At 44.7% G+C, this 13,731-nt stretch overlaps 1 protein-coding gene across 2 annotated transcripts in view; it reads right to left on the bottom strand.

Annotated features, from left to right (window-relative positions):
- The window catches only part of MYZAP (myocardial zonula adherens protein), a 98,797-nt gene that overhangs the window by 54,357 nt on the left and 30,709 nt on the right, over nucleotides 1-13,731 (bottom strand). For both annotated transcript variants that reach the window (XM_021094625.1, XM_021094634.1), the window contains exons 5-7: nucleotides 8,196-8,309; nucleotides 4,018-4,170; nucleotides 265-390 (exon numbers count right to left, since the gene is read on the bottom strand). In XM_021094625.1, the coding sequence (XP_020950284.1) occupies nucleotides 265-390; nucleotides 4,018-4,170; nucleotides 8,196-8,309 (393 nt within the window). The remainder of the gene's footprint in view (nucleotides 1-264; nucleotides 391-4,017; nucleotides 4,171-8,195; nucleotides 8,310-13,731) is intronic.

A 13,731-nucleotide genomic window follows, 5' to 3' on the forward strand; every position in this document is an offset into this window, starting at 1 on the left:
ATGCTGGCAAATGGTCAGCCTGGGTAGAAAAAGGGGTGTGGTGAGAGACAGAGACTGGGGACCACTGCAGGCAGGGAGGGGGTACATAAAGGCAGGGAGGGAGAAGGGAGAAGAGTGAAAGGGCAAACGATCAATTCCTCAACCCGTCACCCACGTGAGAGCCCACTAACTCACCTCCAAGCAGAAACCCTACCAGTGAAAACTCACTGACAATAATGAACCTCAGCCTCTCCATCACCCCATCAGCACATGGGACATACACACCAGGAGAGCCTCCTTCTCAGCACTGTGCCTCTGCTGCTCCTCGTGCAGCTTTTCTTCGTATTGGCTGTACAGCTTCCTGGTCATCTCTCTCATCACCTCTGCATTGGCTTCTTGGGAGGATTCCACCTGCAGAGAGACCTGCTTCAGAGCTACGGCTTTGGTGGGTTCCGGGGAAGTCCACCCCTTCTACACGGTGTGCCACATGCCTGTGCTCAGAGTGGACCCATGCACCAGGGCTCCACAGAGACAGAGGCAGCAGGAACCAGTGGGGAAATGGACAGAAAGAAGAAGGAAAAGGGGTGAATGGGCAGCCAGAAAGTAAAAGGTGGCCGTTTATAGCAATTTATTTGATATTGTTAGGAAAAGGTGCTCCACATGAGGGAATTCTTCCAAAGGCAGAAAGTCTAAGTATTAACCTTGCCAACCCTACCCCCTACAATTTAGCCATTTTTATTTTATTCATTTAATTTTTGTTTTCTTTTTACAGCCACACCTGCAGCATCTGGAAGTTTCCAGCCTAGGGGTCAAATCAGAGCTGTAGCTACCAGCCTACACCACAGTCACAGCAACACTGGATCCAAGCTGCATCTGCAATCTACACCACAGCTCACAGCAACACCAGATCCTTAACCCACGGAGCAAGGCCAGGGATGGAACTTGCATCCTCCCATGGATACGGTACTAGTTGGGTTCTTAACTCACTAAGCCACAACTGGAACTCCCCATTTTAGCTATTTTTAAACTGAATTCTCTCTAAAATGTGCCATGTTCAACTGTCTTATTAACCCTTTTCTTCAATGACTCTTGTCTAATTTCTTTTGCTCCCAACATTTCATCACCTTTTAGTCTATCCATTTTAACCTTTTTCTCTGGTTAATATACCCACACTCTAACTGGCCTCAGAAATATATACTTTTTAATTTTTGATTTTTCTGTTGTGACTTGAAAATAAGATCACTACATTATTAGAATTGGGTCAGAGTAGGATAAACTACACAATTTTTTAAATAAAAATGTTTCCCGGAGTTCCCGTTGTGGCACAGTGGTTAACAAATCCGACTAGGAACCATGAGGTTGCGGGTTTGGTCCCTGCCCTTGCTCAGTGGGTTAACGATCCAGCGTTGCCGTGGGCTGTGGTGTAGGTTGCAGATGCGGCTCGGATTCCGCGTTGCTGTGGCTCTTGCGTAGACAGGTGGCTACAGCTCCGATTAGACCCCTAGCCTGGGAACCTCCATATGCCATGGGAGCAGCCCAAGAAATAGCAAAAAAAAGACAAAAAAAAAAAAAATGTTTCCTGGGGTTCCCATCATGGCTCAGAGGAATCAAATCCAACTAGGAACCATGATCCCTGGCCTTGCTCAGTGGGTTAAGGATCCAGGTTTGCCATGAGCTGTGGTGTAAGTTGCAGACGAGGCTTGGATCTGACGTGGCTGTGGCTGTGGTGCGGGCTGGCAGCTGTAGCTCTGATTGGACCCCTAGCCTGGGAACCTCCATATGATGTGAGTGCAGTCTTAAAAAGCAAAAAAAAAAAAAAAAAAAAAAAAAGTTTCCTATAGGAGGAAAGAGGAAGTATGAAAGGAAAAGGGAGATTACAGATATTGGTGTTCTAGAGAAAAGTGGACCCGTGGTCAAGCCAGGGGCAAGCTTAGGAGAAAAAGCAGAGCCCTGGGGATGGCTGGTGTTTCCTTTCTAACTGGGCACTGCTCTTGCCTGTGACCTTCAGGCCCTTGATTTCATGCTTCTGCAGGTTGGTTTGTGTCCCTTCCTGCCAGCTTATTGATTGTTCAAGAGAGCTGAGTTAGCTGGGTAGGGAGTCTCTGATAAGCAAAGTGTGCTGCCTGATGTTTACTCCAGAGCCTGGACAAAAGTCTCTCGAGATGCCCTCTAACTCTCCTTTCTCCTGGCTACCCAAGTTCTGGCACCAAGGAGCCACAGAATGGGAAGTCCTGAATGGAGATGATCATTAGCTAAGAGAGACTGAGTGCGGTACTGTGCTCCATCCCCTCGTCCAGAACAGGCTCTGTCCCTTGAATCCTGCTGACTCTGCATCCAGGTCTCGTGAAATCCTGAGTCCCGTAACTTTTTTCATTGTTATTTTGGGAGTAAAGGAAAGCAGGAGTCCCTAAACAGGCAACCGCAGGCTGGATTTAGAGGTTTGGCCTCCCTGGAGTCACAGCATCTCTCCAACAGACAGGGAAGCACGGCCCCGGGGCATAGAGTAGACACTCAGTACTATGTGTGGAGCAAAGGAATGGAGAAAGATCCTGCACTTTCAGACTTGTTCAGCAACAAACCCCCTCATTTCAAAGTAACTCTTAGGCAAAACAATGCTTGAGAGAATAAGTAGAAGAGCAGCCCTGTTTGAAAGCCAAGAGGAGCTTATCTACTCTGGAGCTCTGGGGTCCTTCCCAGCCCCCAGGTGGCTGTGTTTGGCCAAGTGGATGGTGGCACACAACCCTTGCGGTGGCAGTCACAGAGACTGTGCGGTGCAGCGTGGCAGCCCAGCCCCCACCGCACATCCCTGAGGCAGCCCATGCAGGGGGACCATGGGGTCTGGTTTGTTCCCCTAACTCAAATTTTTTTTTCCGTCTTTTTAGAGCCACACCCACCATATATGGAATTTTCAGGTGAGGAGTTGAATAGGAGCTACAGCTGCTGGCCTACACCACAGCCATAGCTATGCAGGATGCTCAACCCATTAAGAGAGGCCAGGGATCAAACCTGAGTCCTCATGGATACTAGTTGGGTTCATTACTGCTGAGCCACAACAGGAACTCCCCCAACTCAATTCTTAACAGCTCCTCCTTGCACTCCCCCAACTACTCTGTTTTGTGCAACAGATCACATGGACACAGTACCCCTAAGGCGCGCTCCTCTAGGACAGGCTGGGGCTGGGTTGAACACACTCTGAAAACCAGACTAAATAAAAACAAACTTCAGGAAATCATCCACTGAGGACTGCTGTGAGCCGTCCCTGGGTCTGCTGGTGACACAGGGGAGGAACTCCATCTATGTTTCCAACTTGGAAGCAGCATGAACACCTCCAGGAACTTAGAAGCCGAGCTGAGGAACAAGCATGACCTGGGGGCAGGAGGGCCACTGCCCAGCATCTTTGTCACCCATTCCTTTTCTTCTTGGGTGCCCCTTAGCTCTTTATTGTCAAATCAGACAGAAAGGCCTTGGAACCTCAGAGAGACTCTAAACCATGAAGATTCTGAAGTCTCAGCCCTGTGGGCATCCTGGTACATAGGGCAGCGCCACAATAATGGTCTCAGCAAGAGTGCCCAAAGGGTGAATGCAGGCTCCCCCATGAGTGTAGATAGAAAGTCCTCAGGGCCTTCAAGTCAAATCCTACCAGGCTGGCCACAAAGGGTGGGAAAACCCAAGAAGAGAATAGAGAAAAGAAAATGGGAGAGTTGACCCTGGGAGGAAGAAGAAGAGAAGAGGAGAGATGGAGCTCCCATCGTGGCTCAGTGGTTAACGAATCCAACTAGGAACCACAAAGTTGCGGGTTCGATCCCTGGCCTCACCCAGTGGGTTAAGGATCCAGCGTTGCTGCGAGCTGTGGTGTAGGTCGCAGACGTGGCTTGAATCTGACATTCCTGTGGCTGTGGCCTAGGCCAGCGACTATAGCTCCGATTAGACCCCTAGCCTGGGAACCTCCATATGCTGCAGGTGTGGCCCTAGAAAAGACAGAAAAGAAAAAAGAAGAGAGAGAAAGGTGAGTGGGCAGCCTATGCTCCTACACGTTACCTTCATTTTCAGCAGCTGGTTTTCAACTTGCGCCACCTCTAACTGCCTCTGCTTTTCCCGCAGCTTGTCCATGGAGGCTTCATATGTCTGCTGCAGATTCCTGATCTGATCCTTAATGCTGCTATTCTCCAGAGTAACATCCACAAGGGTTTTCTGTTTGGATGAAAATAAAAACCAAACTCAGATCCAGGGGTGTGAGAAAACAGGGCCAGAGACACACACCAGGGCATCTCTTTGCCATTAACCATTGAGCTAGACGTCAGCCCCTGGGAGATGCACACCTGAGACCCTGGTGTTGGAGCACCTGAGGTTCCTCCACGGTGGTCAAGAGGTCTACCATCCTGAAGTTGGGTGGGCCAGCTGGCTTCTCCCATAACTGGCTTCCCCATGGCTTCTGCCAATACTACATGCCATTGCTCAGGATGGATGGAAATGGATTAAAACCCTTTTCTAAGGGAAAATGTTTATCATGCATCATTTCACATGGGGGAAAAAATGGGTTTAAAAACAGTAAGCATAGAAGAATCCCATCTGCTAAAAAAAAGCATAAGCATCTATTCAAATGTGTTCATGAATAGAAAAGAAAAAAAAAAAAAAGACTAGGAGGAGAGTCACCAAAATCCAAATAATGGTTTGCATACATGATAGGATTATGGGTAACATTTATTTTTTTCTCCTTTGTATTTTGTTATATTTCCCAAATTCCCAAGTTGAAATAAAAAACCAGAACATGTATTTTATGGACTAGAGATATTCCTTTTCTGGATGAGCTGCAAGGACAGCAACAACACGGCTGAGGTCACAGTGATGTTGGCAGATACTCCACCCACCTCCCTTAGGCAGAGCATCATGGTGATGAAAGGAGGACTGGGGACACAGTGTCTGACAGGGTCAAAAGCCTATTGTTACTGCTCCATGCCACCCACTGGAGCAGGAATGTTTAAATTAATATTGCTGCTATTTCACGCTTCAAGTTACTTGCTTAACTCTCCTTGCAGAGAAGTGGCTTCCACAATCCAAGAATTCCTCCCACTGGAAACAGGGTTACAGATCCCTTCTACCGCCTCCCCAAGTCACCTACAGCTTCCTATGAGAAGGTCTGGAAACTCTGGGGTTGGACACACTTGCAACCTGTGTCCTTTTGGTAGATGGTCAGTCTCTGAAGCTCCTCCAACTCCTTAGCCTCCACTTGGGATAATGAGCCTCATTCCTATGCCAATTCAAATCAGTAGAAAGGATTTTCTTTTTCTTTTTTCTTTCCTTTTTTTTTTTTTGTCTTTTGTCTTTTTAAGGCTGCACCCGCGGCACAAGGAGGTTCCCAGGCTAGGGATCCAATCAGAGCTTCTGCTGCTGGCCTACACCACAGCCACAGCAACATTAGGTCCAAGCTGCACCTGCGTGCGACCTATACCACAGCTCCCGGCAACACTGGATCCTTAACCCATGGAGCAAGGCCAGGGATCAAACTGGCAACCTCATGGTTCCTAGTCAGATTCGTTTCCGCTATGCCACGATGGAAACTCTAGAAAGGATTCTCAATGGCGGAAAATAAATAAAATCGGTGATACAAGGAGCTTTAGAAAGCACCTGGCCCAACCACCCCCTCTCCAAGTCCCTCCCACTGGCTTTACAGACACCAGTCTCCTACTTAGGAACAGGTATCTGGACCAAGAAACCGTTGGAGTCCCAGCTCTACCACTAGCTAGATACCTTATTCAGATCACTTCTCCTTGTTGGCCTCACTTTATTTATCCATAAAACAAGGGGTGTGGAGACCATCTCACCAGCTCTTGCCAGTGCCAACTTGCTATGGAATCAAACCAAGGATCTGGTCCTACCAGTCACAGTGACAATGAGGTCAACTAGACAATGGAAGAAAGAAGCAGCCAGCCACCTTCAGACTCAGTTGTTTCCTGACCATGAGATGGTAATTTTCTTTCCTCTGCTTCCCCCTTCTTCTTTCCCTGCCTTCTTCTTCTTCTTCTTTTTTTCTTTTTCTTTTTTTTTTTTGAAAACAAATCTTTTTAATCTTTTCATTATAAGGCTCCTCTGTCTGCCCTGGATTAGGAAACTAGACCATAAGCAGGTCTGAGTCAGGGCCCCTGTTCGATCTGTGAAGTAAAGGCCAGGAGTGTCAGTGGTGGAGACAAAAAAATGCTGCCTGCCATTTCCAGAAACAATGAATTTTGCCCACCATCGAGCCATCAGCCACTGTAGCCAGCCCCAAGAGGGCACCCTAGGCAAATTCAAGATGGGAAAAAACAGGAAGGACCCTGGCCTCATACAGTTAAGATGCATATCAAAGAAATAATTTCAATGAGCCCTGACTCTTGTATCTTCCTATACATAGAAAAGCACTAAAATTATTAACTTAGGAGACCTGTTCTTTGTGATTAACAGCAATCTTTAATGTTTGACTACATCTGTTTTTCAGCAAAAAATCCTGTGTGTGCTGGCTCCTCTGTTACTTCTTCAGAACAGCTCCTCGGAGCTGTCTGAGAGATTAATCCCAGGCTTTAGTCCTCAAATAAGACATAACTCTCAGAAATGAATTGCAGTACAGAGGAAACCAATCTAACTATATCCATGAGGATGTGGGTTGGATCCCTGGCCTCACTCAGTGGGTTAAGGATCCTGCGTTGCTGTGGCTGTGGTGTAGGCGGGCATTGGCAGCTCTGATTCAACCCCTAGCCTGGGGATGTCCATAGGCAGCAGGTATGGCCCTAAAAAGCAAAATAGTAATAGTAACTCTCAAATGTTAGGTTATGCTTTTTTTTTTTTTTTTTTTCCCCAGTCAACAGTGGGATGGCAAATTCCAACCCAGATTCCAACCAGATTTGAACACAGGTGAGGTCCAGCATTTCCTGGCTGGCCAGAAGTGAGAAGATTCCCAAGAGGGAAGGAAAGGGAGGCTGGGTGAGCCCCCTGGATGGCAGGAAGAAGGGGAACAAAGGCTAAAAAGCTACTGAATAAACCAGACCCCAAGCAGGGCTTGGGCTAGGGCCAGGGGAAAGCTGTCATGCACTACAGAGAGCCAGGAAAAGGGTGGAACTCAGAGGCCCCACCAAAAATGGGCCTCCCAGACAAACCAAACAGGAGACCCACCCAGGCCCACTGCAGGACTGTGGCCTAGTTTTGCTGTTGGCACTACTGCCCTGACAGCTGTTAGCAGAGAATACTGGATCGGAAAGGATGAGGATAATCCCAACTGGAAAACCTCTTTGCTTATCTAACAATTTATTTATAAAGAAAGAACTAGAAAGGAAGTGACATAGCTTGTGGAACTTCCTGGAGGAAGGTAAAAAGATAAGAGCCAAATAAAGCTGGAAAGGGGCAGAAACTATTGTTTGCAAGATTGGAAATTAAAGCCAAGAGAAGCTGTCTCTGGTGAATACAATGTTTGCTCTGAATATTTTCAAGTTAATTTGCATGTTACATGGGGGGCTCAGTTGGAAGAGTAACAATGGGCAGTATAGGACTGGTTATCTCCTAGCAAAGCAAACTAATCAAGAGAAAAATTCCCTTGACTGTGAGTGGACAACACACATTTGCACAAACGTGGGATCCCCGACCCTTTTTGCTTCCCTGTCTGGTACTACAAGATATTCTTTAGAAACCCTATGATTTCTTCCAGTGCAAAATAATTTATAAATTAGAAGAAAGTGCTCAATAGATTTTGGGAGTTACTTGTCATAAATGAATACAAATCATCTTTGGTTAAGTCTGAATTCTGCGTGATTGGGGGCATTTCTCATAACACTGGGGCTTGAGGGAGTGGCTGATATGCTGTTTCAGGCACTGATACTTAAGACCCTTTGGTATCTAGTGGAAAAGGTGGCATCTCTAGCACTGAGCTCAGGATCTAAATCCCCATTTGAATACGGGCAAAGACAACTGCAACTCCACAGGTCAGTCACAGCTTGGAAGCTCCTCCTTTATCGTTTTAGCCTGGCCTTCACCATGGCCCGGCCTTCACCATGGCCATGTGAATTGTATTGGGGAAATAATTTAAAAAATTAAATTAAATTAAAAAAAAATAGGGATTCTGAATAATGAGCAGAGGATATTCTGGGACTTACTTTTCTACAAAGGCACGGTTCCCCCACCCACCCCCAACAGGCGAAGCTCCCCTTCCCTGTAACAAAGGACACCCAGGCTAACAGGGGGCAGATGAATACCTGCAGGCTGATGGAGTCTGATGCCAAGGCCGAGTTCATGGCATTAAAACTGTCCAGGGCTGACGACTGAGTTTGGATGTGATTTTCTAGATAGTCCTGCTGAGCCTGTGAAATCTGGACAGATGGACAAGACAGTTACATACAATCAATGTCTACACACTCACAGCAATCTTCACTTAGGCTGGAACTTTCTCCTGATAGTAGCCACATCTGTGTCAATGGTACTTCAAGTGCAGCTTTACATTAAAAAGTCAACATCAGAGTTCCCGTCGTGGCTCAGTGGTTAACGAATCCAACTAGGAACTATGAGGTTGCAGGTTCGATCCCTGGCCTTGCTCAGTGAGTTAAGGATCTGGCGTTGCCTTGAGCTGTGGTGGAGGTCATTGACGTGGCTCAGATCCCATGTTGCTGTGGCTCTGGTGTAGGCTGGCGGCTACAGCTCCAATTAGACCCCTAGCCTGGGAACCTCCATATGCCGTGGAAGCAGCCCAAGAAACGGCAAACACACACACACACACACACACACACACACAAAGACAAACAAAAGTCAACATCTGGGAGTTCCCTGGTGGCTCAGCAGGTTAAGGATCTGGTATTGTCACTACAGCGGCTCCATCACTGCTGTGGCATGGGTTCAATCCCTGGCCCAGGAACTGCTGCTGGCACCAGGTCATGGGGAGCGGGCAGGCGGAGGCAACATCTGCATGACCAGAGAGTAGACTTTTCCTCTGGAAAATATTCACATGTTCCCCACAGGGCCTCACTTGGTCCTTACGACACTATGCAGAGGCAGAACATTCCCCTCTAAAGGGAGGAAACGGAATCAGAGGAGTTAAGGAGTTTGTACCCAAAGAGCTAGGAAGTGGCACAGCTACTTTCAGACTGGGAACTCAGTTGGATTACCTTCTTGTGCCATCTTGCTCTTTCTGATTCCACGGAAGAAACATACTTTGGGCTCACCTGATTCTCAAGAGTTGTTTAGTGGCTGCTGTCATTGCTGTGCTGTCCTTGTTGGATGTATGTTTTAACATGTTTAAGAGAGTTTTATCGGAGGCCAATCTTAAGCTAGATCTTAAAGAAGGGCTGGATATAGAAAAGCCAGGAGGCAGTAGAAGCAGGGGTTAGGTTCTGGAAGGCTCCAGGGTAGACCCAGTGTGGCCAGCAGGAGCCACAGAAAGCAGCCAGGCAGCAGAGAGTGGGAAGTACACCCTTGGGAGTGGGAGAGAGCTGAAACAGAAGGCCAGGCCCAGGAACAGGTGGCGTGTTTCTGCTCAGGGCACGTTCATATAGCAGTAAGTTAGTTTTGTTTGTTTGTTTGTTTGTGTTTTGGGGGTTTTGTTTGTTTGTCTTTTTAGGCCTGCACCCGCAGCAGCATATGGAAATTTCCAGACTAGGGGGTCAAATCAGAGATGCAGCTGCCAGCCACAGCCACAGCCACAGCCACAGCCACAGCAACGCCCAATCCAAGCCACATCTGTGACCTACACCACAGCTCACAGCAACGCCAGATCCTTAACCCACTGAGCGAAGCCGGGAATCAAGCCTGCATCCTCATGGATACTAGTTGGGTTTGTTACCGCTGAGCCTCCATGGGGACTCCAAGTTAGCATCCTAATCATGGTGTGGCCTGGAGGAGGAGGAGACCTCGGGCAGAGGGATGGAGCCCCTGGGAGAGCTCTAGTATGAGAAAACGAGGGGGCAGGAGATGACCATGGAAAGCAAGGGGCAGAGACCTGTTTATGCATCTATTGCAAACCCAATCCTTCATCTTTAATTACAGTCATTAGTGTCAGTAGATGGCAGAGTGAATTTCCAAAGGTAGGTGAGAATTTCACAATTCTCTTCCTACCAGTGAGAATGTGCTGAGAGGATATGTTTACACACCCCCACACCTATAATCACAGAAGTAGGTCTTACTTAAGCAGATAATTTCGCAGCCCAGACATAAACCAGACTCTAATACCTGACTCTTGTAACTATGCTTCTTTCCTGCATATGTAAACTTTTATGGAAAGCATGTCATACAAAATAGACTTTTTTTTCCTTCAAAATTATTAATTACAAATATTGTTTAAATGTTTTCTCCCTCAAACATTAGCTAGGTTAAACTAAGGGAAGGTTAGTTTTTCTTTATTTTTGAGTAGATAATACATTCATAGAGTTCATATATTTTAAAAGTAGAAAAGGTCACACTAAAATAAATCTCCCCTTTACTCCTGTCCCATTTGCTCAGTTATCACCTTATCCACTCTGCATCTCAAGTAGGAACCACTGCTAATTATTTTCCTTCTAGTTCATTAATTCTCTTTTCAGCTGTTTCTAATACGTTAAACACACTTACTAAGTTATTTCAATTACTATTATTTTGCATTGATTATTTTAAATAGATTCAAATTCTTGCTGAATTCTTTTTTCTCAATCTTTATAGTCTTCAATAGATAAACCTAAATTAACTTAAAATCCATATCTAAAAACTTCAATAGCAATCTCTCTTAAGTCTGTTCATTTTATCTATTTTTTTTTCCTCTTGTCTTGGTGTTTGGTCACTTGTTACCTCCTCATTTACCTGGTATTTTTTTATTAAATGCCAGACAATATATATTTTAAAAACTGAAGAAATAATCAGAGGTTTTGAATGATACTATGTTCCTATAGAGAAGGGTCACTGTTTGCCTGCAGCAAAATTAAAGATGAGATCAGAACACTTTAAAAAAAGGAAAAAAAATTTACTTTATGATCCTTCTAGTAACTTTTTGCCCACACAGAAAATAAACTAGATATATTTATTTTCCCCTGCTGGTTTAAATAAATGGTAGCACACTATACATAGTATTTTCCTTTATCTTGCCTTTTTCACCATCTATTCTGTAACTGAAATTTTTTGAAAAGCTTATTCATTATTTTTACTCTTAAAAACAAAACAAAACAAACAAACAAAAATCTGTGGGAGTTCCCATCATGGCTCAGTGGAAATGAATCCTACTAGGAACTATGAGGTTTTGGTTCAATTCCTAGCCTTGCTCAGTGGGTTAAGGACTCGGCATTGCCGTGAGCTGTGGTGTAGGTTGTAGACACGGCTTGGATCTGGAGTTGCTGTGGCTGTGGTGTAGGCTAGTGGCTACAGCTCCAATTAGACCCCTAGCCTGGGAACCTCCATGTGCCGGGGGTGTGGTCCTAAAAAAAGAAAAAAACAAAAAACAAAAAACAACAACTCTGTGTATTGTACTGTAGAGATACAATTTATTTTACTTTTCCATCCTTTTTTTTTTTTTTTTTTTTTTGGTCTTTTTGCTATTTCTTTAGGCAACACAACTCGGGATCCGAGCCGAGTCTGCAACCTACACCACAGCTCATGGCAACGCCAGATCGTTAACCCACTGAGCAAAGGCAGGGACTGAACCCTCAACCTCATGGTTCCCAGTCGGATTCGTTAACCACTGCGCCACGACGGGAACTCCCCCATCCTTTTTTTGTTTGGCCATGGCCATGCTCATCCCTGGGCCAGGGATCAAACCCAAACCACAGCAGTGACAAACCCACAGAAGTGATAATGCCAGATTCTAAACCCACTGCACCATCAGGGAACTCCTATTTTGCCCTTCTTAATGGACATGTGGGTTTCCAATCTTTTTACTATTACAGATAATGCTTAACAACTAAGTTCATATGTTAAGTCATTTCACATATGTGAGAATTTATCAATAGAATACATTTTTTTTTTTTTTTGTCTTTATTTAGGGTTGAAACCGTGGCATATGGAAGTTCCCAGGCTAAAGGTAGAATGGGAGCTGTAGCTCCTGGCCCATACCACAGTCACACCATTGAGGATCCAAGCCACATCTGTGACCTCAGGGCAACGCCAGATCCTTAACCCACTGAGCAAGGCCAGGGATCGAACCTGAATCCTCATGGATACTAGTTGGGTTCGTTACTGCTGAGCCATGACAGGAAATCCCAAATTCTTAGGAAGAGAATTGCTGAGTCAGAGGATATAGGCATTTTATAATTTGGGTAGATACTGCAAATTACTCTCCCTAAGAGTATGTAAACTGCATTCCAAGCAGCAATCCTCCACAGCACTACTACCATGGCATCTTGTCCTACTCAGGCAGCTTCGCCAGTTTGCTAGGTAAAAATGACATCTCAGGAAGCCTTTCATCTGAATTTCTCTTATTAAGGATGAGGCAGAGCATTGTCATACATTTAAGAGCTCTTCACCTTTCCTTTAGTATAAATCACCTATGACAAATATTTTGTCTATTTTATGAGTTGTGGCTTTTTCCTTCTTGATTCATAGATACTCTTTAAATCCCCAGGATGTTAGCCTATTGTCTATGATATGAAGGCAAACAACTCTTCCCAGCTTGTCATTTGACTTGGACTTGGGTGTTTTTGCCAGCACTAGTCTTCATTTTAATGCAATCAAGGTTATCAACTTTTCCTTCTGTGGTTTTGGGATTGTACATCATAGTAAGCAAATGCCTTTTTCACCCCAAGAGTGTAAAAGAATTCACACATACTTTGCTCTGGTACTTTTAAGTTTCATTTTTAGCATCTAACTCTTTGATCTATTGAGAATTTATCCGTGTATAAGTCTGTCCCAACAGCACATACTGACTGGTTCATTTCCCTCCCTTCATTTCAGATACCGCATTTATCATATATTGGGATACATTTCTGGGCTTTTTTTCATTGGCGTCTATTTATGTGCCAAAACTATACCGTTTCAATCTCTGAGGCTTTCTCAATTTCTTGTAATATTAAGAGGGCTAGTCTCCTTCACTGCCTTTTTTCCTACAGAATTTCAACTCTGCATATTTATTTTCTGTATACCATGGAATCACCTAGTCTAGTTGTAAAAAAACAACATCAAGTAAAAATCTGCTAGTATCTTTTACTGGATTATATTAAAACTGTATGTTGACTTGAGTGGTGTTAATATCTTATGATGTTGGATCTTCCTTTCTAAGTACATGGTAAGTTCTACTTGCTCAAGTTTATTTCAGATAAATAGTAGATTTTTGTTGTTATTTCCTCTGGTTGTTTTTTGTATATTGAAACCTATTTGTTTGTGTCTATTAAGTTTTTACCCAGTTACTTTACAGAACTCTTTCACTGTTTTTTGTTTTTGTTTTTTTTTAATTAAAATTTTTTTTTCCTTTTAGAGCCACGCATACAGCATATGGAAGTTCCCAGGCTAGGAGTAGAATCAGAATGCCACAGCCACAGAAATGCCAGATCCGAACTACATCTGTGACCTACACCACAGCATGTTTCAACACCGGACCCAATGAATGAGACCATGGATCGAACCTATATCCTCATGGATACCAGTCGGGTTCTTAACCCACTTAAGCCCACAATGGGAACTTCTCTTTCACTGTTTACAGTCATTTTTTCACTGGGTCACTTGAGCTTTCTGGGTGTATAATCATATAGTTTATAAACAGTGACATTTTTACATACACCTGTTCAGTTTTTATACCTCTAAATTTATTTCTTTTGTTTATTTCCACTGGCTAGTCTCTCTGGTAAA

The sequence above is a fragment of the Sus scrofa genome, chromosome 1, assembly GCF_000003025.6.
Source record: "Sus scrofa isolate TJ Tabasco breed Duroc chromosome 1, Sscrofa11.1, whole genome shotgun sequence".
NCBI lineage: Eukaryota > Metazoa > Chordata > Mammalia > Artiodactyla > Suidae > Sus > Sus scrofa.